The 27,132-nt window shown below is 41.2% G+C and overlaps 1 protein-coding gene across 4 annotated transcripts in view; it reads right to left on the minus strand.

Moving 5' to 3' along the window:
- Window positions 1–3,217: 3,217 nt before the first annotated feature.
- Window positions 3,218–27,132, minus strand: part of EPM2A (EPM2A glucan phosphatase, laforin) — a 51,668-nt gene continuing 27,753 nt past the window's right edge. For all 4 annotated transcript variants that reach the window (XM_077813163.1, XM_077813166.1, XM_077813164.1 and 1 more), the window contains 2 exons: window positions 8,047–8,288; window positions 3,218–5,123 (listed from right to left, as the gene is read on the minus strand). In XM_077813163.1, coding sequence (XP_077669289.1) covers window positions 4,849–5,123; window positions 8,047–8,288 — 517 coding nt within the window. In that variant the 3' untranslated portion in view covers window positions 3,218–4,848. The remainder of the gene's footprint in view (window positions 5,124–8,046; window positions 8,289–27,132) is intronic.

Below are 27,132 nucleotides of genomic sequence, written 5' to 3' on the forward strand. Positions count from 1 at the left end.
CTGTTGCTTCAACCGCACTCTCCCACTCTAGGGCTCTGGCTTAATACATGGGGGTCCTTTCCCCAGTAACACTTGAGAGGCTGTGCTGTAGCAGCTCTGCAGAACAGCCATTTCTGTCTGACAACAAAGAGTGCAGCCAGCCACACACATTCTGATGCTTCCATTTGTTTAGGCATACGTTTGGAAGTGCCTTTCCCACCTACTTACCCTATTCTGAAACACAATCCCACACATCATGTTTAGGATCAAAACACCTATTCCTGGGGCTTGACTTTATTAAACAAGTTGATTTTAATGCTCAAAAAAATCACCACCTGCAAAGTGCATTCACATCCAGCACCTACCATGCAGGGTATTGCTATTGACTTTTAAGATTTGCTTTCTGTGGCTAAACTTGAGAATAAAACTTGTTCAGAAGTAATACATATCATGACGATCGCACTGACAGTGATGTCAATGGGAGTTTTGCCATTGACATCAAGAGGAATGGGTTCAAGTAATCCCTTTATAAATACTATGCTCAAAACTATGCCCCCCAAAATAGTGCCTTTTCCTGAGGAGTACCAGAGAAAAGAAAAAAGAAAAACAAATTCCCTTAGCTGAATATGTTAAAAAATACAGTTCTGTTCATTTACCCATGAGAACAGAAATGCTGAGAGTTAGAAACTCTTACCCAAGTTTTGCTCTCAGCTACATGGATGCAATTCCTATTAAGCAGACTTTTGTCCATTTCCATTTTAAAGGCTGATATCTGCTTGCCAGATATGTGCTTTCTCTACAGTCCTTATGCTTTTACTTATATATTCATGATTTCCCATTACATAGCTCCGCTGTTTTTTTGATTAGTGGAATGGGGTTATTTTGCTTTAAATTCTTCATTAGCTTTGAAACATCTCACTGCAATTTAGTGAGAAGGAATAAAAGGAGAGAGGAACAGAGGTTTTATGGCAATTTTCTTTTTACTATATCAAATCAACAATTTTCCCAATTCCAGAACAGTAAAGTCAGTGTGTAATCCTGTAAAGTAGAGATGAAAAAACCCTACAGTGGTAGGTGCTAAAGTCCATTCTTTTGTCAGGGAAAGAGTATTCCCTACAGTACCTTTCCTAGTGCTTGTGCTTCTTCTGAGATTGGGTTTCTACCAGTTCCCTTGGCATTGTATTCCAGACACACAAAGGTCTCACATTTCCCAGCACCATGCACCACGAACATCACTGTTTTCCTGGGCACCTGGCTCCCACCAGGGGTTTTATTGCATGAGGAGTGTGTGCAGGTGTCTGATTGTAAGCTCTTGAGGGCAGGGACTGTGTTTCTTTGGTAACTTTTGCAGTACATAGAACACAGTTTGAAAAAACTAACGAGATGTTGAAACTAGATGTATTTGTTACGACTTAATTGCAGTAGCACCTAGAGGCCCCAGCCAAGATCACGGCCCCATTCTGAGCTATACAAACATAGAGTGATCCCCGAGGAGCTTACATTCTTAACAGGTAAGACAGACAAAGGGTGGCAAAGGAAGCAGCAGTAGGGAATTTATTTACCAGTGGTCACACAACCTGTCTGCAACAGAGCCAAGAATAGAATACAGAGCTCCTGACATCCAGTCCCCTATTCACTAGACCACGCTGCCAATTAACTTTGTTAGTTAGTGTTCCCTATTTCTTCCTTGGTCACATTTTTTGGTCTCAGAAGGAAAACTATTCGTGAAGTCACAAAGCACAGGCACATTAAGCAAGTCCCTCTGAGGGGCTGAATGCCTCTTACAAAGATATTGAGGGGAGTTCAGAGCACTTGGGGTCTTGCAATATTTGGCCATAGGAATAAATATGTGTATTAGTATCTATCCTAATATTAATATTGAGATATCATTATTAACCTGAAGTTGTAAATGGCCCAGGTTCATTCAGCAAATTCCATTTGCTTCTTCAACTAAACTAGATAAAATAATACGAGGGCTTTATTTCTACCTGGGCATCAAATACTTGATGTGCCAATTCTAACTGACGTCTGTTTTCCCCAATGATACCTTCCAGTGATGATGGCCTATATGAGCTTTTGCATTGGTTTTCCCTCTTTGTCCTTGTACACTACTTTGATTTATTTTGCCCACTTTAAAATAACTACTGCAGTTTATCAATTCTTAATTCCCTTCTTAGGAGTTATTCTCTTCTAAATATAGTCTAGCCATAAAGGTGTTACTATCAAGAGGAAATATACAAGCATATTAACAGCAGCAATGCCCTCATCCTTTCACCCAAATTGCATAAACAGTTTAGTTGTGGAAATGGCCGATGATCCAATCAGCACAAGAACACATTTCAAATTAGAATTTTAATAGGTAAGCATTAGATACAGGCTTATCATGTCATTATGCAGCTGGGAAAATGGAATATTTTGAAACCTTTGCTTTCTTGTCGCTGTAGCCTTTTGCAATGGGCTCTTTATTATTTAAATGTCTGGTGCTTACTAATTGCATTTGACAGGCAGGACTTTCAATTAGTGTTACCTAGTAGAGTGCCTTTCAATAAGGAGGCAGGAATCAATGCTCTGGGGACAATATGACAACTGGGTATGTTACAGATTATGTACTGTGGGTCTACAACCCCGGGGAACTCTTCGTGCCATTTACTAGTACATTTTTGGCAGGCTGGTTTCATCTATCTAATCTATTTACGTAATCCACCTACTATATGTCCCCATCACTACTGCATGTGAGTGTCTCATCAGTATTTAAAAATACTTGCCTGGGTCAGCAAGAGGTAGAGAATGGGTGGGGGAGCAGCAAAGAATTGACCCACTTCTCTTACTCACTGGACACCATAGCTAAGCCAGCATGGGTAGGTTGTAATTTACTGCTGGTATAGGCCAGTGGCAAATAACTACCTCCTAAGAGCAAATGAGAAGAAGAGGAGGAATTAGGAATCAGGTATGAGTTACTGCAATATGGTGTCTCCCCAGGGCTGTGCCTAAAGTCACATTCTAGCCTTAAGCATATGCCCCTAGCTGAGTTGCATTATGGCATACTCTTGTGCTCCTTGAGTAGGATGGGCATCATCAACACCCTTTAGTTCACAAGGTCAGGCACATAGATAGAAAACCCATTCTTGTTCCAGTCAGACCACGGGAGACTAGAAATAAACAATTATGGTTCCAATGGCTACTGTCCGCTCTTAAGTACAAATAACAAACATGTGAGCAAAACTTATGGAAGTGTCATAAGGCTTTTATTTAACATCGGGCTATAGTTTCATCCTGTATCTAACTGGTGACATACATTATTTCAAAACAAAAATCTGAAATAAAGTGATGATCAAATACATACATTTAAAATAACTTCCAGTGGCTTCTTCACATCTGAGGGCATCTGAGGGGTAGAAGATAAAGCAAAATATATTATGATGGACATTCTCTGTGAACAGTGCCCAGCATATTGTAACAGTGAGATCGCTAACAAGTCTCCAGTAGTAGGATTTCCTTATAATTAAGGTCACATGTGTCTCTCAACACCTCTTTATCATGGAATAAATCTCTATATAGACAAATCGTTTTTCTAAAAATAACTGGAAAAGGGATTTAGCTCAGCCATCTGCCTCTAGAAATTAGTTTCTTAATTTTTGTGTCCTCAACAAGCGACTCTCCCACCCAATCAGACCCTCAGTGGAGGAATTTCTCCACTTCCTCCCCTCAAGGTCATGAGTTGCAGCACCTATTTTTGGCTGAGTGGGGCATGTTTGGACTCTGGAGCCTAGTGGCGTCCTTCCCAGTTTTAGCTAATGGGACAGCAATGTCTGAGCAGCAGTGGAAGCACTTGTCTTCCACAGGAGCAAGAGACAGCTGGTATTGCAGAACTTCCAGGCAACGCCAAATAGGGGAATGAGATGGACACTGCACCTGGGGACTCTAAACTGGGCAAGAGCCTGCATATAGGCTCACCAGGCCAGCTCCCATATCTTCTGCTTTAACTCAATTTTCCTTATTGTTATTTATCTTGCCGAGGCACCAAGAGGCCCTAATCAAGGATTGTGGCAGTGTTAGGCACTGTACAGACAAGGAAAACAAAAACAGTTCCTGCACCAGAAATCTTACAATCTAGGATAATCTAATAAACCAGGAGTTCTGCCTTGCAGTAGATTAAATATGTATAAGTGGAACTTTTCCCCACCTTTATGCACAGCATCTAGAGTACACTCAGCACCATAACAAAGTACAGCAGTAAATTTTACTAAATGACATTAACTATAAACCTAAACGAGAGAGAAAGGGCAGCTCTTGCCTAATTAATTGAATTTAACTTGCTGTTTGTTACAAAAACAGAACTGCAAAAATCAATTTCCTTCTTCTTTTTCTCAGTCAGACCATTTCATTATAAACGTCTTTGTAAACACACCAAAACAGAAGGCTCTACCTGAAATGGTCAAACAACCCTGACTACCCAAGCCAGAAAAAAACCAAAAACCACACTGTTGACTTTTATTTCTTTATATAGCACTTCTGAATTGCTCCACCTTCTTCTTACCACAGTCTTGCCATCTTGCATGGCTGTATCTTGTGATATTTGTCCCAGCTCCTGGAGTCACATGAGTATCTCACCTTTCACTTTGCAAAGTAAGTTCCTAGCCCTCCTGGTTGCAGTGAAAAGTTTGAAAACAAGAACCCCAAAGGCTAAAAAACAGAAGGCAAATAAAAATTAACTAAATTAATTATTGTTTTTAAAGCTCATGATTTCCCACACACTCTCTCTCTCTCACTCACACACGAATTTGGGGGGCCTGACTTATGAATTTTGAATGCTTGGGGTTGGCAACTCTGTGATGAATCTCTCCCCTCCTCCAATCAGCTTTTCAACCACTAAGGTTTGCATGAGCAGCGAAGAGGCCCAAATTTCTGATAGAAATCATCTTCGGCACGAACCAGAGCTTCCTCATCTATGTAGACAGCTGGTCTCCTGGAGGCCACAAAGTACTGCACTTTCCTCAGGTTCCATCCCATCACATACTTTAACCAGCCACAGATGGCAGCTGTGGACCTGCCCACACCAGCATTGCAATGCACGTAGACGATATGTCCATTCTCTAGCAGCCCGTGCAGGAGACAGACAGCCTGAGGCAACATCTGTATTCTTCCTAGGATTAAAAACAAGGCACATTCCCATGAACACAAGGGAGGATCACTGTTAACAATATGTTTCTCTATTCTGCTGTACTGTGAAGTCATAGTGGCAGGCAAAGAGAAATCTATTAAAGCTAGTTTCTCTTCTTTCTCTGGTAAGAGAATATAAATGTCTACATAGGTTTTCTGGACTGTCAGAAATTAAGTACCCTTTTGCACAGGCTAGGCCTAAGATTCCCAAAAGTGAATAGTGATTTTGGGTGTCCACATTGAGATACCTTACAAAGGCTCAATTTTAAAAGGGTGAATGCGAAGCACTTCCTAAAAATCTGGCCTACATGTGAAACTGTAGTGTCAGTTTTCCCAAATGACCTTCAACCCTCACATTTTGCTAAGTAATAGGTCCAGGTAATACGAAAGTCCACATAACTTGGATCCAGGACCTATTTGGCAACAAATGGTGATCTGCACTAAAATGTGTGTAATAAATCAGTGGTTCTCAACCTTTCTAGACTACTGTATCCCTTTCAGGAGTCTGATTTGTCTTGCGTACCCCAAGTTTCACCTCACTTAAAAACTACTTGCTTACAAAATCAGACAAAAATTCAGAAGTGGCACAGCACACTATTACTGAAAAATTGCTTACTTTCTCATTTTACCATATAATTATAAAATAAATTGATTGGAATATAAATATTGTACTTACATTTCAGTGTGATACTTGCGCCTGTTCTTCATTTGTGAGCCTTGTCTGAAGCCCGAGCCCCACCACCCCGGGCTGATGCAGGTAACTTAGCTTTGTGGGGGCCCCCTGTGGCCTGGAACCCCAGGCAATTGCCTTACTTGCCACCTCCCTAATGCTGGCCCTGCACCTGCACCACCCCCATACCTGTCCCATGCCCCCCTGGGGGTTGCAACCCCCAGGTTGAGAAACACTGATCTAGATGAGTTGAGTACCCCCTGGAAGACCTCTGCATACCCACAGAGATATACATACCCTGGTTGTGAACCACCAAAGATTACTTTTATATGGCCCACTGTCCCATACAGACTGAGTTGAGACAACCAATTTTATTTCACAGACCACCATAGATTATGTTAAAACAGTGGAGCCAGAAGTGAAATGCTTTAGTCATACAGTGTTTGCGAAGCCATCCAGATTCTCTTTCATTTCATGTCTCATACAAAGAATAATAAAAAAAAATAGCAACTTATATGAGAAGTATAAATGTTTCAACCAATTTAGAGGCAGAATCGGTCCACAGAGGCATAAGGAAAATAGGTACTAACTTGATTTATGTAATAGTAGGGTTACTTTAGATGAAATATACTTTAATTAATGTATTCAATTAATTCATTGTCAAATTGAATTCAGTGCCAAAGATGGTGTTTGTCATCAGTTCAGATATGGAGGCTGTATAGTATTTAATCTGAACACTGTTTCCTCCCCGCAAAAATCAACTTTTAACTGACCTATAAATGTATTCTTATATTTCCAATTTCAAACAAGAATATGGAAAGAACACTTCACATTTTATCCAAAACGATGGGGACAAGAGCATCTCCATAAACCCATGTCTCAGTCTCAATTTTAGAAATGTGCAAAATTAGCAGCTGCGGTAAATTAAGCCTTCCCAAGTCTCTCCTATGAAAATGCTATATTTTGCCATCATAGTACATTAGCAATCTATTGGAACATTCTGTGTAGAGCACAGACATACCTTTCGTATCATGTTCAATTCTGAACATTAAGTAACAAAGAAATCCTCCTAATCACACACCTCTCTCTACTTATATGTTTTTAGGGCCTATAAATGGCAAAACTTCTACTGGCAAATTAGAGTGTATGCGGGCGGGGGAGGGGGTGGATTTGGTACTGCTGGAACCATGAGCTTCTCAGGACCCATTTTCTTCAATTATGTGCATATGCTGGCATCTCCTATAGCCCTCTGTTGAGGGTCACTAGGTCTTTAGGCAAGGAGGACTAGATGGGATTTCCTTTGAAACTCATCAACATTGCCCTTTAATTTCTATCAAGCACATGGTTATGCAATGCAAAACAATCTTTTCCCCTCAAGGGTTGAGAAATCCCAGTCCCTATCAGTCCAAGGAGTGAGACTGCAAGAATCAAACCCTCGCTTTTCCCCCTGGCATAGCTGAGCATTAACACAAAGCCAATCCATATTTTTTATTTCATTTTTCTTCCAAGTCTCCTGCCTCTCTTGATGCATATAACTGACATGACAGTTCTCTCTCTGTGACACCAATATTTCACTATAATTAAAAATTATCCTATATATTTTCCAGTATTGCAAACCACTCAAGTTTTCCAACCTCCTGCTTATCCATGGTTTCTTATCACTTAATCTATTTTTTAATCAATGTACCAAGGATTGTAACAGCCAAATAACATATCCTAATTTACGTTACAATTTGGCGTGCTATGCGTATCCTATATGATTACAAATTATTATATGTGACAATACAGTGGCTCGATAGACTGGCACACAACTGCAAAGAGAGTGGTGTACTAAGGGAACCAGAGTAGGTTACCTAGCACTGCTTATTTGGTTAAAACCAGCAGTTATGGCAATTTCATTTTCTTGATGTGCAAGCCAATGGTCATCAACCTGATGAATTTGCATTCTCACTAAATCAGTGCTGAAAGAAAAGGTTTTCAAACAGTCACCAATTTTCGGAGGGGGATGGGGATATACCGAGAGAGGAAGATATAGATCAGAAATCGTTTGGATGACCTCTCTGCATATGACAAAGTGTACAGAATTCATTAGGGACAACACACCAAAGTTACCAATTACAATCACAGTAATAATAAACAAAAGTTATTCAGAAAACAACAACACTAAAGCAATGTCATCATGTCATTGAGAGGTTTTGCTATTATTTATCCAGTTGTAAGACAGGTCTGAACATTACCTTCAGTGCTCATGTCTGGGGTTGGCATCCAGACATAAGCGAGACCTTCCTCTTTATACAGTTTCATAAGCACCTCTGGGCTCATGGGTTCTGGATAGCGGTTACAGCCCCAGGAATTCTGAACAACATCCCACTCGGTCTGGAAGTTCATTACAGCCGTAACACCCAATTCGTGTTTTAGCTTGATGGTCACATGCTCCACGTGCCGAGGGCAACTTCCCAGCCAGATGTTTGGCAGAATCCTAGCATTGAAAAAAATTGTAGCGTAGCTCATTAAGCACTTTCAACAAAAGAACTCCCCCACCCCTGCACAAAACTCACATTTTCTGTCAGCTGAAAAGGCATTCCGGTTCAAAACATCAGCACGTGAGATACATTGTTAAACACACCCGTTTTGTGTCCGGTGATAAACAGCTTCTCGTTTCATTACCATTTAACGAGTAATGTACTTTAAGAACCGAACTCTAAACCCAGTGCATGCAGCCAAATTCACTTCACCTGTGTAGACTGCAGCCCTAGCAAAACCATGGCCTAATTAGCAGCACAGGTCTCAAAGACACCACTCATTCAATCCTGCAGCTGAAGCTTACTAGCAGCGTTGATGAGAATAAGGGAACTCAGAAGACTCACACAATCTCTATACAGAAAGAAACCCAACAGGCTCACAAAATTCAGATGTTACAGTAACAAATTGTAAGCCATATAACTATTGTTGTTTTATAGCTACTGCCATCGCAGCGGGCAAATCAGATCAGGTTAAGTCACCACCAGCCTAAGCCATATTTTCTGTGGTCGTCAAAAGAGTTTGGATTACTTCGTCCCCACGTGCCTCTGCAATTCTGGAGTCCAGGCAGGACCAGCTACAGAAATGTGAACTATGTTTGGGCTCCCTGGAAGAACCAGAAGAACCTCAAGAGGATTGGATAATTTGTATAAATAGCCACACGTTTTGGTACTTAGACAAACCAAACCTCCAAACCTTCTGTGGTTTTCCCATCTCTAATGATCATAAAAACTATTATATGCCTTAGCAAGCTTTGGTACATAAACAAACTGAAACACAGAAGTGGGTGCCTAATTTACACATGCAATTAATGTGATTGCATTCCCAATAGAGTATTTATATTTTTAAATCATCAGCTACACATCTACCTGGCCTCTGGCACGTACAAATATCCTATTTGCACAGGCAGTTACAGTAACCACACATGCAAAATAGGCACACAGTTGCACATGTAATTTTGCAAATCAGGCCCTTAATTATTCACAGGAAAAAATATGGCATCTTTAAGAGTCAGCTTCCATGACTCCTTTCAATCTATGATAAAAGTAAGTATAGCCCACTGTGAGTGTGTGTTACAAGTCCCACTTTGCACCAATCCACAGCAGATATGAATGGTTACAGCTCCCACCTAGAGAGCCTTGGCCCTTTAGTTCAAGCTATAGCCACTCATGCTTTCAGCTCTGGTTTCATCCCCAGTGTGTTGGCCAAGACAGCAGCTGTCACATAAGTACTTCAAAAATGAAATAGGCCAAGGATGTACTGCCCACAGCTTTTTGCAAATTCTAAGCATTTGGGGTCAGACTGTAGAGTCCTTGCTCCCCCAAAGAGCATATATTCACATGAGTAGTCTCATTAAATTCTAATGCGAATACCCCCCAGCCCCTAAATTTGATGGTGCTACCCTCAGGAATAAATGGTCACTAATAGGAGTAAAGGCTCTGCAAATGGACTTTTGATCATGATTACATCCATCAGACTAGCCAAATTCAGTGTCAGCAGTTTGTTTTCCTTATAATTGTATTGCGCTAGCACCCACAATATGCTAGGTACCCATTAAACACATGGGAACATACAATCCCTGCCTTGAAGAGGTTACAATCAAGGCACCTCTCTTAATATGAAGATGAAGAGTGTGATTTTAAAATTCTGTATTTACAGCAGGGCCCCATCTCCCCAGTTTACAGAGAACTAATAAAAACGGTTCATTGGGGCACATTTATTAGGCAGGTTTCAGAGTGGTACCCGTGTTAGTCTATACCAGCAAAAAAAAATAAGGAGTACTTGTGGCACCTTAGAGACTAACAAATTTATTTGGGCATAAGCTTTGGTGGGCTAAAACCCACTTCATCAGATGCATGCAGTGGAAAATACAGTAGGAATATATATACACACAGAGAACATGAAAAAAGTGGGGGTTGCCATACCAACTGTAACAAGACTAATCAATTAAGGTGGGCTATTATCAGCTGGAGAAAAAAAACTTTTGTAGTGATAATTAGGATGGCCCATTTCAAACAGTTGACAAGAAGATGTGAGTAACAGTAGGGGGAAAATTAGCATGGGGAAATAGTTTTTACTTTGTGTAATGACCCATTCACTCCCAGTCAATGCCCCTCTGCCATGTACATTGGCCAAACCAGACAATCTCTACGCAAAAGAATAAATGGACACAAATCAGATGTCAAAAATTATAACATTCAAAAACCAGTCGGAGAACACTTCAACCTCCCTGGTCACTCATTTAAGACCTAAAAGTTGCAATTTTCCAACAAAAAAAACTTCAAAAACAGACTCCAACAAGAAACTGCAGAATTGGAATTAATTTGCAAACTGGACACCATTAAATTCGGCTTGAATAAAGACTGGGAGTGGATGGGTCATTACACAAAGTAAAAACTATTTCCCCATGCTAATTTTTCCCCTACTGTTACTCACGCCTTCTTGTCAACTGTTTGAAATGGGCCATCCTGATTATCATTACAAAAGTTTTCATTTCTCCTGCTGATAATAGCCCACCTTAATTGATTAGTCTCGGTACAGTTGGTATGGCAACACCCATGGTCAGGATTACAGTCCTTTAATTTCTAAAACTACACAAACCTACCATAGTCACTGCTACACCACCCCACCTTCCACTCACATAAGAGATATTGTATAGAAAAGGGGGCCTGGTCAGGACTTGCTTACACATTCGAGATCTGCCACTATCATCATGGCCCCTTAGGGCCCTTGGTTATCAGTATAAATTGAAGCAGCTAATTTTCACTGAGGACCAGATCAGTGCCTGGATGACCCCACGATTGGGAGAGCAAAATAGTGGTTTAATGCCACCTCTGTGGCTCCTCTCCCTATACCAAGCTGCGCTGAGTGCCCGTTGGCCACAGCGTTTCATGGTACAGGATGAGAAGCCAACTGTGTTCTCTGAGGACAAGAGCACCTTGTATTTTTCTTCACAGTTTTCCTGAGAGTTCAGTATATTCATATAATAAACCCCCAATGTTTTATGATTTGGGAATCAACTAACGTACAGAGTTATCATCTCTTCCAAGGGACAGAAGTGTAGATTCTAGCAGATGATTTAACCAGGAGGGACTAGAGTCCTTAGACCAATAATGCAATACAAAAATTGGGCTACAGAGAAAACACTACCTTAGAGATCGTTTCCTATGCTTATCCAGCATACATGCAGATGAAAATCTGTGGGTGCAACATATTCTGTATCCAGATTATCTACTAGGTGCTTTGAGACTGTCCACCAGAACTTTTGGACCTTCTAGAGTCCCCATTGTACTTCAGTTCACAATTAGTGAATCGTCTGGTGGCTTTACCATTGAACATCATCATATTTCCATTCAATGGAATGGAGGAAAATGGCAGTACACAGAGCAGAATCAAGACTAGGGCTGTCACCTGCCTGGATTTAGACCAAATGACTCTTATAAACTGGTTCCTTGAGACCAGCTCCAGGAGTTTTGCCACTGAAGTCAACAGGATCAGGATTTGCTCTGGTCTTCCCTCTTCTGTTTACCAGTAATGGCCATAAAGCCTTGGTATACAGTGCATGCATTACTTAATTGGGTTTAATTGTTCTTTTATCAGGACGACATTCATTATAGATAACGTGCACTGCACAGTGACACCAAGCAGATTTGTTTATTTAGTCAATTTATTTTAGAGATCTAATTATGATTATTTCATTCTTTGGTGCCTGGGCTTTCATTCAGCTTTATCAAGTTCATTCCTTTATTTTCTCTTCACTTAAAAGAGGGTTTCAGTTCAAATACAATCTGCAGAAATTGATGAACAGTTCAGTAATTGTATTCTATATATTTATGCCAGATATTCCTCACTTATCAACGGTTTCACTGTATGATAGATAATGGAAGTTAAAGAATTGTAATGCTGGGGGTGTAATGCTAGGGGGTGATACTTTCAAATTTTCACTTCCCTTACCAAAAAAGTATGCCCTTTTTAAAAAAAATGAACTTGTTTCCTTCTGGATGTTGCCACTTTATTTCACTAGGTAATCAGGTTTGGACTAGACTAGTACCAGGGGTGAGCAACCTCTTCATTTTCAGCTTTGAGCTGCTCAACAGTTGCTGCCTTCCAGCTCCAGAAGTAATTACTTTTCAATGGTAGATTAAGTAACCTTTCCATATAGTTTGAAAAACATTTACAGATTAAAGGGGATATGTAAATGAAAGATCATTTCAACCATTAATCCCCTTCTCTTCCTAAAAAAGCAATGAGCCAAAAAGAGTATGACACACTGGTTTTTTAAAGTGGAATTATAGGTATAATATGTCAATGTAAAAATGTTGTTTGCCATATTGTCGTAGCTGTGTTGGTACCAGGACATTAGAGAGACCAGGTGGGACAGACAATATCTTTTATTGGACCAACTCCCGTTGGTGGAAGAAACAGGGTCTGTGTCTCATCTCTTTCACCAACAGAAGAGGCTCCAATAAAAGTTATTACCTCACCCACCTTGTCTCTCACTGTAAAAATGGCCCTTTCTTACTCAATGTATCTGTGCACTGTGTGTTATTAAGGCCTGGTCTACACTAGAACTAGGTCAAAGGAAGCTGCCTTAGGTCGACCTGTTAATGTATGGGTCTACACTACTGGGTCCTTTATGTCAACTTAAGTCGCCTCTGATGTTGACTTCTGTAATCCACCTCTGCAGGGCTTAGTTTGATTTTCATGGGCCGACGGCGAGGTAGTATAGATGCAGCGTTTTGTAATTCGACTTAATTGGCCTCCAGGTGGTGTCCCACAATGCTCATCTGTGACTGCTCTGGAGATCATTCTCAACTCTGCTGCACTGCAGCCAGGTACACAGGAAACAGCCCCTCCCCTGCTAAAGCCCCAGGAGTTTTTGATTTCCCATTTCCTGTTTGATCAGCATTGGGAGCATGCCAGCTTGAGCACAGCTGATCATGGAGACTACATGCCCCAAATGTGCTCTGGCCTGGTCTGCACAGGAGGTGATGGATCTCATCGCTGTGTGGGGAGAAGAGACTGTACAGGCAGAGCTCCGATCCAGCAGAAGAAACGCTGACATCTATGCAAAGATCGCTCATGGAATGAGGGAGAAGGGCTACAAGAGAGAGACACAGCAGTGCCATGTGAAAATAAAAGAACTTTGCCAAGCGTACCAGAAGGCAAGGGAGGCGAACAGTTGTTTTGGTGCTGAACCCTACATATGCCAGTTCTACAACGAGCTGCATGCGATTCTCGGGCGTGACCCCCACAAGCAACGTGGACACCTCACAGATGTGTGAGTCTAGGGACAACAAGGAGGATGATATGGTGGATAAGGAAGAGGAGAAGAAGGAGAATGGGAGGCAGGCGAGTGGTGGATCCATTCTCCCCGAAAGCCAGGAAATATTTTTAACCTTGGAGTCTTGTGGGTCGCGGGACATCACAATCGACTTCATTAATTCGGGGGCTTGAGATCAAATTAGATAAAGTTGACTTAATTTTGTAGTGTAGACAAGGGCTAAGACTAAAACATTATATAGGGACTCAGAAGACGTGCTCAAATCCCAGCTCAGACACAGACACCCTGTGTGACTTTGGGCAAGTCACTTAGGGTCCAGTGACTAAGAGCTTGTTTACACGTTACTTCAGGCCACACCAGAGAGGTGTAAATGCTAGTCTGCATGAGCCTGTCATGTACTGACTGGCCTGTGTGGACCCTAAAAGTTCCCCAGTGCATGCCAATGTAGTCCTGTTTCAAAAAGTCTACCTTTGTGTAAACTAAGGAACTTCTAGTGCAGGAATTCTCAAACTTCATTGCACCGTGACCCACAACTGACAACACAAATTACTACATGACCCCAGGAGTGAGGACCAAAGCTTGAGCCCATCCAAGTCCCACCACCCTGGGAAGGAGGGCTGAAGCTCAAGGGCTTCAGACCCAGGCTGGAGGCCTGTAACCTGAGCCCTGCCACCCAGGGCTGAAGCCCTCGGGCTTCAGCTTTGGCCCTGAGCGGTGGGGAGTGGGCTTTGTCTTTGGCCCTGGCAAGTCTAACGCCAGCCCTGGTGACCCCATTCAACCGGGGTCCCAACACACAGTTTGAGAACTGCTGTTCTAGTAGATGGCAGGAGGGTCCACATGGGCCGGTAAGTGCAGGACACACTAGTGAGGACTAACATTAATACCCCCTTGGTGCAGACTAAAGCATCCTTTTGACTTGTAAAATGAGGCAACCAATCTGGAATCATCACTCATAAAAAACAAACATGGAACCTTGTGAAGTCACTTGTACAGTTGCTTTTCTGACTGTCTTCACACTTTAATTATTTTCAATGATGCAAACACATATCGTGCTTGGATGATTCTCCTCCAAGACTCTTTTAGTCTTGATTAATTATGGCTGAAACCACATATTTATTTCATATAATCAATACATATGCAATAGTTTGCTCACCCATACAGCCATACTGTGTCTGGAGCAGTGAAAGATTAGTGTCCTGATACTTTTTTGCAGAGTGGATTGCCACTTTCAAGCTAAAAATATATCCACCAAAGAGCCACACCACTGTGCCTTTCAACCCCAGATCTCTACCTGCAGCCTAAAGCCAATCTAGCATTTCTGGTCTTGTAGAAAACAGCATGATTCAAACCTTCAAGGTCTGCTTATACCTATGGCTGACAGCGTCAGTCAAGGAACAGTACTTTGTCGGAGTCAAAGTACTTCACACAGGTAATTGGCCATAAAGTCACTCTCAACCTGCAATTTGTTTATATTGCTGATCTCATTCAGATCAGTCAGTACATTATTTTGAACACAAGGCAGTGGATTCTTCCTCAGAGGCCCACTCAAGATGTAATCTAATGTAATCAAAACTTGAAATTCACTTCACTTGGCCACTCAGACACTGCACTACCACCTCACATGGATTAAGGAAGATCAAAATAAGAATCCGAGGATGCCAAGAGGAATACTAATATATACAGATAAAAAGGGCATCATCATTCACCTGAGGTGACAAAGAAAACAGTCTTCAGGTTGACCGGCCCTTCCCTCAAGGCTTTTAGTCCCTGAAAGGCTAAGGATGCAGCTCTGAGTGCATTTCTGAATCTTTCCCTGATGATGTTGCAAAACTCTTTCATCCTACCTTTGCCTTCTACCTAGTGATATGTCTTTTCTGTGTTACGTCACATCACAGCAAAGTGCAACATCACCACCACAACATCAACACCCACAGCTATCATCATCTGTGAGCTCCCTCCTTTGCAGTGACCTTCTTTAACACCTATAGGCAGTTGTTCTTATGAACCTTCCTGCCTCCCGCCTGAGTACCTAATTGTTCTTATTGCTTCTGGGCCTTCCGAGCTCCCTCTCCCTGAAAACCTATGTGAGAGTAACAGTAGTTTGCTTGCTAGTGTCCAGATAGGGTCCTTGCATCTTGTCATGATGATGATTATGATGATAAAGGAGAACATATTCAAAGCAATCTAGAAAAAATACTTAGAAAATAACCTAATCTGCTGGGCTATTAGTTTTAACAACTACCTCAGGAACAGCAGAGTTAGGTCAACACTGAGTGCTTTTGAACATCTTATCCTAAAATGTATGGAGCACTCTGTTTTTGCAGGTGTTTCAATCTTTCCAACCCTATACAACTGAGATGCACAAGAAGCTGACAGATTAGTTTCACTTTCTTCTCACAAATTAAATGGCAGATCTCTGGTATATTTTACTCTGTTAATCAAATTGTATTGTAGCACAGTATCTCAGAGATCACAGATGACTTAGACCTACAGTGCTGGATTACAACCTCAGTTACACCTGTGTATAACCTGAGTAACTCTACTACTGTTAATGGAGTTATTACAGATTTACATCAGTGTAGCTAAATCCATTGGGTCTAGTCCATGATCATCTCAATGAAGACTCTCCCCTATGGTATATTACTTCCTACTTTATCCATCTGAGTTTTAAATGATTCTAGTGATTAGGCTTCCACTACTCATCTTCTTCTGTTGTTTGTTTGTTGCAGCTCTATTCCAAAATGTAATTCCGCATACCCAGCAGACTTAGAAAGACTGATTGAGAGGGTATGATGACTGACCTACTTTCTCATAGCTAGATGTCCTCTCCCTCCAATCAAGGACTGAAACACTCTATGCTGTGGTTTGACTTGGAATGCCACTGCCTGCACTACACCTATTCTGTGGATACATGGAGGAATTCAGTCTCCAAGACTCTCAGTCAACATTTTTCACAAGAAAAAGGGGTAAAATCTGCAAAAGACTGAGAATTATTCTGGATAGTCAGGACTAGAGAAGTTTGTTAAGAATTCCACAGGTACCAAACATAGCTGAACAAATAGGCAGAACAGTGGCGGTAATACACCTTGGAATAAATAATATGAACTACTCTAATACATCAATCTGATGAAGTTCAACAAGGACAAGGGCAGAGTCCTGCACTTAGGACGGAAGAATCCCATACACCACTACAGACTAGGGACCGAATGGCTCGGCAGCAGTTCTGCAGAAAAGGACGTAGGGGTTACAGTGGACGAGAAGCTGGATATGAGTCAACAGTGTGCCCTTGTTGCCAAGAAGGCCAATGGCATTTTGGGATGTATATGTAGGGGCATTGCTAGCAGATCGAGGGACGTGATCATTCCCCTCTATTTGACATTGGTGAGGCCTCATCTGGAGTACTGTATCCAGTTTTGGGCCCCACACTATAAGAAGGATGTGGAAAAATTGGAAAATGTCCAGCAGAGGGCAACAAAAATGATTAGGGGACTGGAACACATGATTTATGAGGAGAGGCTGAGGGAACTGGGATTGTTTAATCTGCGGAAGAGAAGAATGAGGGGGGATTTGATAGCTGCTTTCAACTACCTGAAAGGGGGTTCCAAAGAGGATGGATCTAGACTGTTCTCAGAGGTAGCAGATGACAGAACGAGCAGTAATGGTCTCAAGTTGCAGTGGGGGAGGTTTAGGTTGGATATTAGGAAAAACTTTTTCACTAGGAGAGTGGTGAAACACTGGAATGCGTTACCTAGGGAGGTGGTGGAAACTCCTTCCTTAGAAGTTTTTAAGGTCAGGCTTGACAAAGCCCTGGCTGGGATGATTTAGTTGGGGATTGGTCCTGCTTTGAGCAGGGGGTTGGACTAGATGACCTCCGGAGGTCCCTTCCAACCCTGATATTCTCTGATTCTCTGATTCTATGATCAATGGGTTCTAAATAAACTAGAATCAACCAGGAAAGAAAACAATGTGTCACTGTGGATGGCTCAATGAAATCATTATTCCAAGTGGAGGTCAGAAAGCAACATTAGACTATACAAATAACTGCATTTAAAGTAATACTAAAAATATGGTAGCGCCATTATACATATCAATAGTAAACTCACATCTGGAGTCCACCATTCAATCCTGGTCATCCCATTTCTAAAGAGATACAGGAAAAATGGAAAAGGAGATAAAAATGATTGGCATCATGAAAAGATTTCCATATGAGGGAGACTGAAAATAATAGCCCTATTTAGAGGTAGACAGACCATTACATAGAGACAAATAAGAAAGCACGTGGCAGAGGTATATAAAACAATGACTGGAATAGAGAAGGCCAATTGGCAAGGCCTCCGGGGAAGGGAGGGTGAAAGGGACATTTTGCCCTGGGCCCTCCATTTGAGTGGTGCTGCAACCTAGTGCGCAGGGTCACATTGCCACTTGGGTTTGGCCCAAGGGTCTCTCCATCATGATGGAAGGGCAGCCAGACCAAACCCAAATAACCCCGCGCACCTGGTCACAATGTCCTGAACGGGGAACTGGGCCTAGCCCTGTGGGACAGGAGCTGAGCCACCACTGCAGAGTGAATATGGTGCAAACTTGCTCTCCAACTTCCCCTTCCCCCCTCCCTCACTTCTCCTCAGTGATAATTTTTTTGGGGAGAGGAGGGAAGAGGGGCTCAGTTTCAGATTTTGTCTCAGGCCCCTCCAAACCTCTGTGCAGCCCCATCAATTGGATAATCCTATTAATCCTTTCATAATACATGAGGAAAGGGATATTCAATTAAATTGAAAGGCAGCACATTTAAAACAGATAAAAACTTTGGGGGTTTGGGGGGTTGTGCACAGGATAATCAACCTGTGGAACTCATTGCCAAAGGCTAAGAGTTTATCAGGATTCAAAAAAAGGATTAGACAGTTTTATGTAATATACTTGAATCCTCCCATTATACATATAATAAAAATATAAAGGATATAAACATTCATGATTCAGGCATAAACAAACTATTAAGAAGAAGAAAATCCTCTTATATGATGGTTATTTCACATATTTCCTTCCTTTCATCTTCCTCTGAAGTATCTGGTACTGGTCACTGAAGGATACTTCACTATCTGGATCACTGGTCTGATCTGGTGTGAGAATTCCTGTGTAATTTACTTTACATGAAAATAAAAAACAAATCAAAATAACTCCTTATCTGATGAAACAGTGGAGTAGAATTGACAGATTGAGGCCCAGCTTTTTCAAAGCGGCAATTGTTTACTCTGCAGACCTGACCCATTCTGCTGGTGACTTACTGATAAAGTTCTCCCACAGACCAGTCAGATCAAGTTTTACAATGAGAGCCTTGACTTGAATAGGATTGAGCGAACTGATGCACTGAACTACTGACAGCATGAGCAGAAACACTACTGACTGGAGTAAGAGAAGAAGATACAAGGATTTGCCAGCACTATGATCTAATCATTGAAAACTATGATCTAATAGACAGGCATGATAACATCAATTTTATCAATAAAGACACATAGAATGGCCATAACCTGAGCAAAAGCCAACACAGGAAAAAAGCTGATTAATGGGGAAAACATACACTGCTGAAATGACATAGCAGCAACGTTATTAAGGCTACTTACGCTCCAGAACAAAAGTTTACTTTTATCTAATGCCACAAGCAGAAGGAATATAATTTGGTGATTAGAAATTCATCCCAGTTTACTATTAAAGCTGTAAGGTTTATTTTTAAGTATAGAATTCAACTGCAGGTTTTTAAATTAGGAGAATTAAATAGACTACAATATAGTTCCAATGGTTTGGAGCTTTTTCGCTTCTCATTATCTGTGGCACCCTGATGAAAAGTAATTAAGCTCTGGCAAATTTTCTTCTTAGATGTAATTTGGACTACTTATCCGGGATTCTCAGGTGGGAGTAGACTTGGCAACTGAATGGAAACACCTGTTTTTATCACTGCAGAACAACACAGTTTATCAGTCTGCAAAATTTCTGAAGCCCTTGAACACTGGTTGATATGCTTAATAAACGCTTATTTATTCAGTGTTCACAAATTTATTTATGAAATATGGCACCAAAGAGCCTGGTTCACTGATCTGCAAGATGAACAAGGCATTAAGCCAATCAACCTTAAGTTAACAATAGAATCAAATGAAAACAAAGGCTAAGATATAAAAATAATACCGTGCTGATAACTGAGACATGAGGCTATGCTGACATCAAGGTGCTAAGCAACTCATGAAGGTGCAGCGCACCCTCAGCTTATATTGATTTGAAGAGAGGAAGAATATGTTAGAAAATTGCAGAAATGGAAACAAAGTACTTATTCCCGATTACCATTTTAAATGGCATTCACAGGTCAAACCTGCAGCCCCCACTGCACCAATGATACAAAAAGGAAGGAAAACTGCCCTAGCAAGGTTGCTAGGGATTCTCCTTTATACCACTCCCTGATGCATCTCCCAAATATAAGATGTGGAAGGAGGCATGACCAGAGTGCAGTATGCTCCAGTCATCCTGGGTTGATGGAATTACCCCTAAGGGGCAGTTACTGATGGCATGAATTAAAGCATCCCAGTAGCTATACTCTTTTATGTCACAACCTGAATCTGGTTTATCCCAAGGAAAGAGGAAGTGTAAAGGTAGATTTAAGCCAGCTTTGCTCCTCTGCCCCAATCAGAGCTTAGCTGGACCCAAGGATCTGGCCCAATGTTTTTTAAGCCTCTAAAAGCAGAGGGCACACTCCACTGAATTCAATTGAGACATTCCTGCTTGTCAAACCAATTAATTTGGCCCTACAAAATAAGTTAGTAAAATAAAAACATAAATAAACAAAATCAAAACCCTTAGACGGTTTCTTTATATCTCATAAGGCTGTGTTATAAAACGGTATATGGTAGAATAAAACTACTTTGATTCTGTCTTCTTTTCTGGGAATGTCCTAGCACAACTTGCCATGGTCATGCAATACTTTAAGTATGTGACCACCCTCAACTTTGGAAAATTAAGTGTTCTCTTCCACATCACCTGATATGTAAGCTATGTTATGTGAGGCTGCATTTTGCATTTGTGCATTGTGCAATTGTGGAAAATCTTGTTCCAGATGGTTATTTATATACACTCCAGTGTCTTATAGGAGTTGACGTCCAAAGTTAGCCCTGTGAAATTTGCAGTCAAATTTTACCTTCTAACGTGCATGCTCATTGATTCTGAGGAGATGTTTGCATACTATATACAGCAGAAACCAGAATTTGGTCCTGATTTTTCCCTCACTTTCACTGGTATAAACCGTGCGTAACTCCACTGAAGTAAATGGCATGTCACTGGTGAAAAGCCAGGGTGAAAGAAGAATCGGGTCCAGTGAGCTCATGCCAAATGATCTGAGAAGTTAGTCATGAAGATGGCTTCTCATTTGGCTTCAGAGAATTAGTATTTAAATGCTCTGATTACAGAACACTGCTTAGTGCATTGGTTGCCAACAGTTACTTGCTACATATGTCTTCATCACATTGCCAGCATTCAAATTTGTTTTGAATTAGAACTAATAATCATGAATGTGAGGTACAACAGGGGGTGCTTAACTAAGCCAGATAGAAATGAGCCATGAATCTGTTGGCACCAGGAACCAGGTTTTCTAACATTAGTGCTTAACGATGGGACTGATGCCACTACCAGCACCTTTAAAGTTAAAATGCCTTACAAAATTCATCCCCTAAGGGTGAACTTTAAGTAAACAGTTCAGAAGACTCAGGCATTGCTGGTGAAAATGTCTTATTTCATCTTTGTGCTAAGTTAACTTCACAGTGGCTGGTTCGAAATCTGAACTTCCCAAACAATGAGCTACTCCCCAAAATCCTACTGCTGTGATCCATTGGGTACACATTAGAAACAAGCCCTGAAGATGAAAATTGTGTAACTGAAAATTAACTTATTTTGGTTGAGAGTTGGCTTTGTGGGCTACTGCCAGTGTATAAATATGAAGGTGACAAAGTCTCTGCTGGACATGAAGAGCCTGGAGCTCTCTGGAGGAAGCACATTCAGAATTTGTGGTATGTGAAGAGGATGGAAATAGCCCACTTAATAAGAAAAGGGGGACTTGTGGCACCTTAGAGACTAACCAATTTATTTGAGCATAGGCTTTCATGATGCATCCGATGAAGTGAGCTGTAGCTCACGAAAGCTTATGCTCAAATAAATTGGTTAGTCTCTACGGTGCCACAAGTCCTCCTTTTCTTTTCGTGACTAACACGGCTGCTACTCTGAAGCCCGCTTAATGTCACTCAAAGGCAACCCCTCGGACAGGTTTATTTGTAGTTAAAATGTCTTAGAACTGCACAGTGAATTGTAAGAATTGTTAAGAAAGCTAGAGACATGCTAGAGAATTACAGATGGGAGCATTAGGCCTTATAAATACTAATAGAAAAAATCTGAAAAAACTCATCTGACCACAGTGAGAACTCCAAAAAGTTTTAAGACAAGGTAACCCCAAAGCACAATCATAGGGACAATCATAGGGACAAGATGGCAGGACAAGGACAAGGCATAGGGACAAGATGGCAGGACACTTCAATTGTATATAATGTACCAATCAATTGCTACATTATAAACCCAGGAAGAGCAATATTGACAGGGACGGTGTGCTGCCAAAACTTTAACATGGGACTGCCTCAGTCAGCCATACAAGTCATTCTCTGAGTAAATACTCTTCTCTCAACTTTAAATAAACAAACATATTTTATACTTTTAAGCACTAGCTGAGCGACACCTCCAGCACTCATGGGAACACTCACTTTAAGAACTCCATTTTCCAACCTACCACCTAGCCTATCACCAGAGATGACTGGATACCCAACTAGCTATTCCATAGCCAGAGGCCATAAAATGTCCTACATGCCACTACCACCATCACCACTGCAGCTGTCACATAGGGAAGCTACTTACAGGAGCCTCCATGAGGTGCTGGGGAGGGGGAAGCATGGTGGATTAAGAAGTATTGGGCTGGGTTATGTGGGGAGGGACTGGTGGATTTGAGGTGGGGTGGAATTGATGGAGTTGAGTGGTTTTCTCCTGACTCTTAGAGGAGGCCCTCAGGTGGTGTGTGTTGCAGGGAGAAGATGAGTACTTTTGCAGCTGTGAGGATTGGTTTGAGAATAAGGCATCAGGCTCCCTCCCACTACCAGGTCTTGAAACTCTGGTCTAGACAGACAGCAGTGAGGAGAAAGGTGGGCTGCAGGACTCACGCTCAATGCAACAGAAGAGCCCTGTCTCTTCCTTTAAAGAGCTTAGTCTATTTAGCTTAATGAAGAGAAGGTTAAGGAATGACTTGATTACAATCTGTAAGTACCTACGTGAGGAACAAATATTTAATAATGGACTCTTCAGTCTAGCAGAGAAAGCTATAACATGATCCAATGGCTCAAAGTTGAGGCTAGACAAATTCAGACTGGAAGTAAGGTGTAAATTCTTAACAGAGTGTGTGATTAACTTTTGGAACAATTTATGAAGGATCATGTTGTATTCTCAACCACTGATCTAGCCTGAGCTCCTATATAACACAGACCATAGAACTTCTAAGAATTATTTGGGGGAAATTCTATGGTCTGTGTTATACAGGAGGTCAGACTAGATCAGTGGTACTCAACCAGAGGTACATGAACCCTTAGGGGTACACAGAGGTCTTCCAGGGGTACATCAATTCATCTAGATATCTACCTAGTTTTACAACAGGCTATACATAAAATGCACTAGCCAAGTCAGTACAAACTGAAATTTCATAGACAATTATTTGTTTATATTGCTCTATATACTATATACTGACGTGTAAGTACAATATTTATATTCCAATTGATTTATTCTATCATTATATGGTAAAAATGAGAACGTAAGCAATGTTTCAGTAATAGTGTGCTGTGACACTTGTATTTATATGTCTGAATTTGTAAGCAAATAGTTAAGTGAGGTGAAACTTGGGAGTACACAAGACAAATCAGACTCCTGAAAGGGGTGCAGTAGTCTGGAAAGGTTGAGAGCCACTGGACTAGATGATCACAATGGCCTCTTCTGGTCTTGGAATCTATGACTCTCTTCTGGCCCTGGAGCAGTAGGAAGGGAGATAATGTGAGATGTACTCTGAGAGGTGGTATGGGAAGGGAATTTTCCCCAGCAGTAGCAGGAGGCTCAGTCCTAGCTTCAAAGAGGGCTAAGTGCAGTAACGAGTAGAGCTTTTTCCAGTGGCAGAGAGACCTCAAGAGGAGATGTGTCTAGTCTTTTTCAGCCAGGACTGACAATCATACTATGGAGTCCTGAGAAAGCTTTGGAAGTCAAGGAGGGAAAATAATTAGTTTGACTAGAACTTTTAGGAAGCTGGCCTACAGCAGTTTGTTTCTATGGGAGCATAAAGTTAACAAGCACTGGGAAGGGAGGAGTGGTTGTCTGGTTTTTTGAAAACTACTTTTTACTTAAATTTACTTTGTTGCCTAGGATTATGATTTCATCTGCTTTGAAATAGAAACTGTGGGCACTTTGATAAAGGTACTAAAAGTGACCGACTGTAGTTTATGTAAGTACCTCTAGATCCCCTGCCAAACATTATTATGGTAACTCTGTAAAGTGTTACTCAGCCCTGGATAACAGATAGCCTTACTTCCTACACCACAAGTGTAGTAGGGAAACTGGGTTTGTTTGTTATTTTCTCTGTCTCCTGTGGTGGAAATGTTACCAACTGGAGAGTGGTGAAAATGCCTCTCTGGGGCTAACCATAAAGGATATGAGCTGTTACAGCCCACAACTACAGTGCCTTTGATCCATAGCTCAAACTGTGGCAACTGAGGCTTTCAGCTCTAGAGATCCCTGGTTCAATCCCCCATGTGTAGACCAGGAAGTGGACATCACAGAAGCACCTCAGCGTTACGGTAAGTTCAGCAATAAAGGATCTAGCCTTCTTTAGTGCTATGTTGTGCTCATGGTGAAATTCACACAAATGTGAAGGGTCCACATAAGACTTTCCACATCTTTGAAGACTGTTACAGAGGGAGGGGGCACCAAAGGAGCAGCACACTGGGAAACTCTGCACACCCTACCTGGTGAAGAGCGAGGTATTTTCCCACAAAGGCTCTGAATATGCCAGTTTTGGGGTTGGCTAGAGATACACATATCCAGTGGCCCAAAACTGCAGGGCAGAGAGTCAGTTCATGGCCACACTCACCAACAGACTCTATGGATGAATGTGGCTATCTCACTGTTCCTCCTTCCTTCTTCACTCAACACCTGTACAAAGTCCAAATACTTGGGCTGTGTGTTTGAAGGGGTAAATTTCACCCTTAAAGAGCACACTTAAAAAGAACTACAACTACTAACATTTATCACTTTCACAATCTTATTTGCATTTCACTTTTCGCCACATTAAAAATTAAATTCGTGCTTTCATTGCATTTCCTCCCTCTTCTCCGTTTTTTCTCCCTGGATGTTTATAATCATTTTCAAATTATGCAGCCTTACCACAGGAAAAAAAATAAAAATAAAAAAAGTACCCTAAGACATTTCATTCTAATTTGCAACTCTTTTTTGGTCTGGGTTTTTCCCTCCACTAATAAAAAGGATTTGAAATCCATATTTCACATAGATTGGCAACCTGCATGACACTCTGCTCAATTTTTGTCATGGTTCACTGAGGACTTTCACAATAATAAGAGTTATGCACCTAACTCCTTGAATTTGAAATGAAATTTTCCACTGCACAGCATTAAAGCAAAAAATGAAAGATTTTCAGTTAGAGCCCTTTTCCATGTTCTCTAGGAAGACAGCAGCAGTTCATCTGTTTTGTTTTGTTTTCTTCTGCAGAAATAAAACAAAACTCTAGCAAATATAGCAGCAACTCTGTAATATTTATTTATTCTCAGGAAATAAAACAGTAATGTTTCTGAAACTAAACTTCAGGGAAACTAAAGGAGATATTCAGGTTTCATATCTAATAGCTTTTTTGTTTACAGTTAAAATATGATCCTTCACACTTTTTTACACAGAGGAACCTTGTTGAATTCATCTTTCAAACATCAAGGGTTTTTAAGCTGCAAACCTGAATCTATATTTGTTGTCTGTTTTATAAATTCCTAAGGCATGAGGAAAAAGAAAAGGAGTACTTGTGGCACCTTAGAGACTAACCAATTTATTTGAGCATAAGCTTTCGTGATGCATCGGATGCATCCGATGAAGTGAGCTGTAGCTCACGAAAGCTTATGCTCAAATAAATTGGTTAGTCTCTAAGGTGCCACAAGTACTCCTTTTCTTTTTGCAAATACAGACTAACACGGCTGTTACTCTGAAATAAGGCATGAGGGAAATTTTGCAGGTTAGCTGTAGTTCATCAGTTTTTAGAGATATTCTCTACTCTAGTTCTATAGTTACAATAGCTAAGTAATGTTTGCTTATTTTATGTAGGGCATTTTGGGTCAGAACCACAAAGGAACTGAAGTGCCTAAAGCCCAGTTGAAGGTACTATTGAGAGCCACAACACCCCCCCCCCCCATTCAGTTGCTGCCCAATGCTGTAGATGCCTAAACTTATCTTGGCACCTAAATTTTTGCTGTAAAAATTCTGTAGGGGCCTAAGTTTCTACCTCTGAGCATAAGCACTGCTTCCTCCCCCAAGACATCCAGACACCTATCACCTGCCTAAGCCTCAGCATAGTCTACAAACCAGGGAATAACAGGGGTGTTCCCTCCTCCTCTCCCACTGGGCTCTTTTGGATAGAGTTGGGCGTGTGCACAAGAAATGGCTTAGGTGCCTACACAGCTGACTCCAGGAGATCGGCTCCTGGCTGTGATGGAAGCAGAGAGGGGCAGGGTTTAGGATTCACCCCTCTCATCAGCTTGTTAGGTGGCTCCCCATCTAGCATGCTGGCTTTTTTGGATGATTCTTAGATGCCTATCTCTTCCCATTCTTTTTACAGGAAGTCTGGGCACCTAATTCAGGCTTTGCAGATCCCATTTTTTGTTCGAGTCATTTTCTAGGCACTTAAAATTTAAGCATTGCAACGCTGAGTGTTGCAACACCTATTTCCCTTTATGAATCTGGGCTTCTGTAATTTAGAAGATACCTGTTTCAGAAATACAGTATGCACCTAACAAAAACATCATAGCAAAAAAACTAAGTCAGTTTGTAATCATATCAGCTTGTTGATTACGGTCAATCAGTTTCCAAGAAAGAATAGTCCTGCATTCTAGCCTTGAAGCAGTTTCCCCACAGTGCTGGCTGTGAGTGAAAATGACTCCGATTTTGGAATCGTAATCAATTTCATTCACAGCTGGCAATGCAGGCAAACTGCTTCTGTATAGCAGCACAAGGCTACTCTGTCTCTGACAGTTTGGACCTTAAAGAATAAAAATGGCAGTAAAAAGGGAAAAAACAAACAATCAGAAGAAAAATAGAGTGAGGAACAGAGAGACAACTAACAAAGAAAGAGGAAAGTAGAAACTACAAGAGTAATGACCAAACCCAATTTTTCCTCTAACTGTGGTATCTCACCTAATAT

This window comes from Eretmochelys imbricata, chromosome 3 (genome assembly GCF_965152235.1).
Source record: "Eretmochelys imbricata isolate rEreImb1 chromosome 3, rEreImb1.hap1, whole genome shotgun sequence".
NCBI lineage: Eukaryota > Metazoa > Chordata > Testudines > Cheloniidae > Eretmochelys > Eretmochelys imbricata.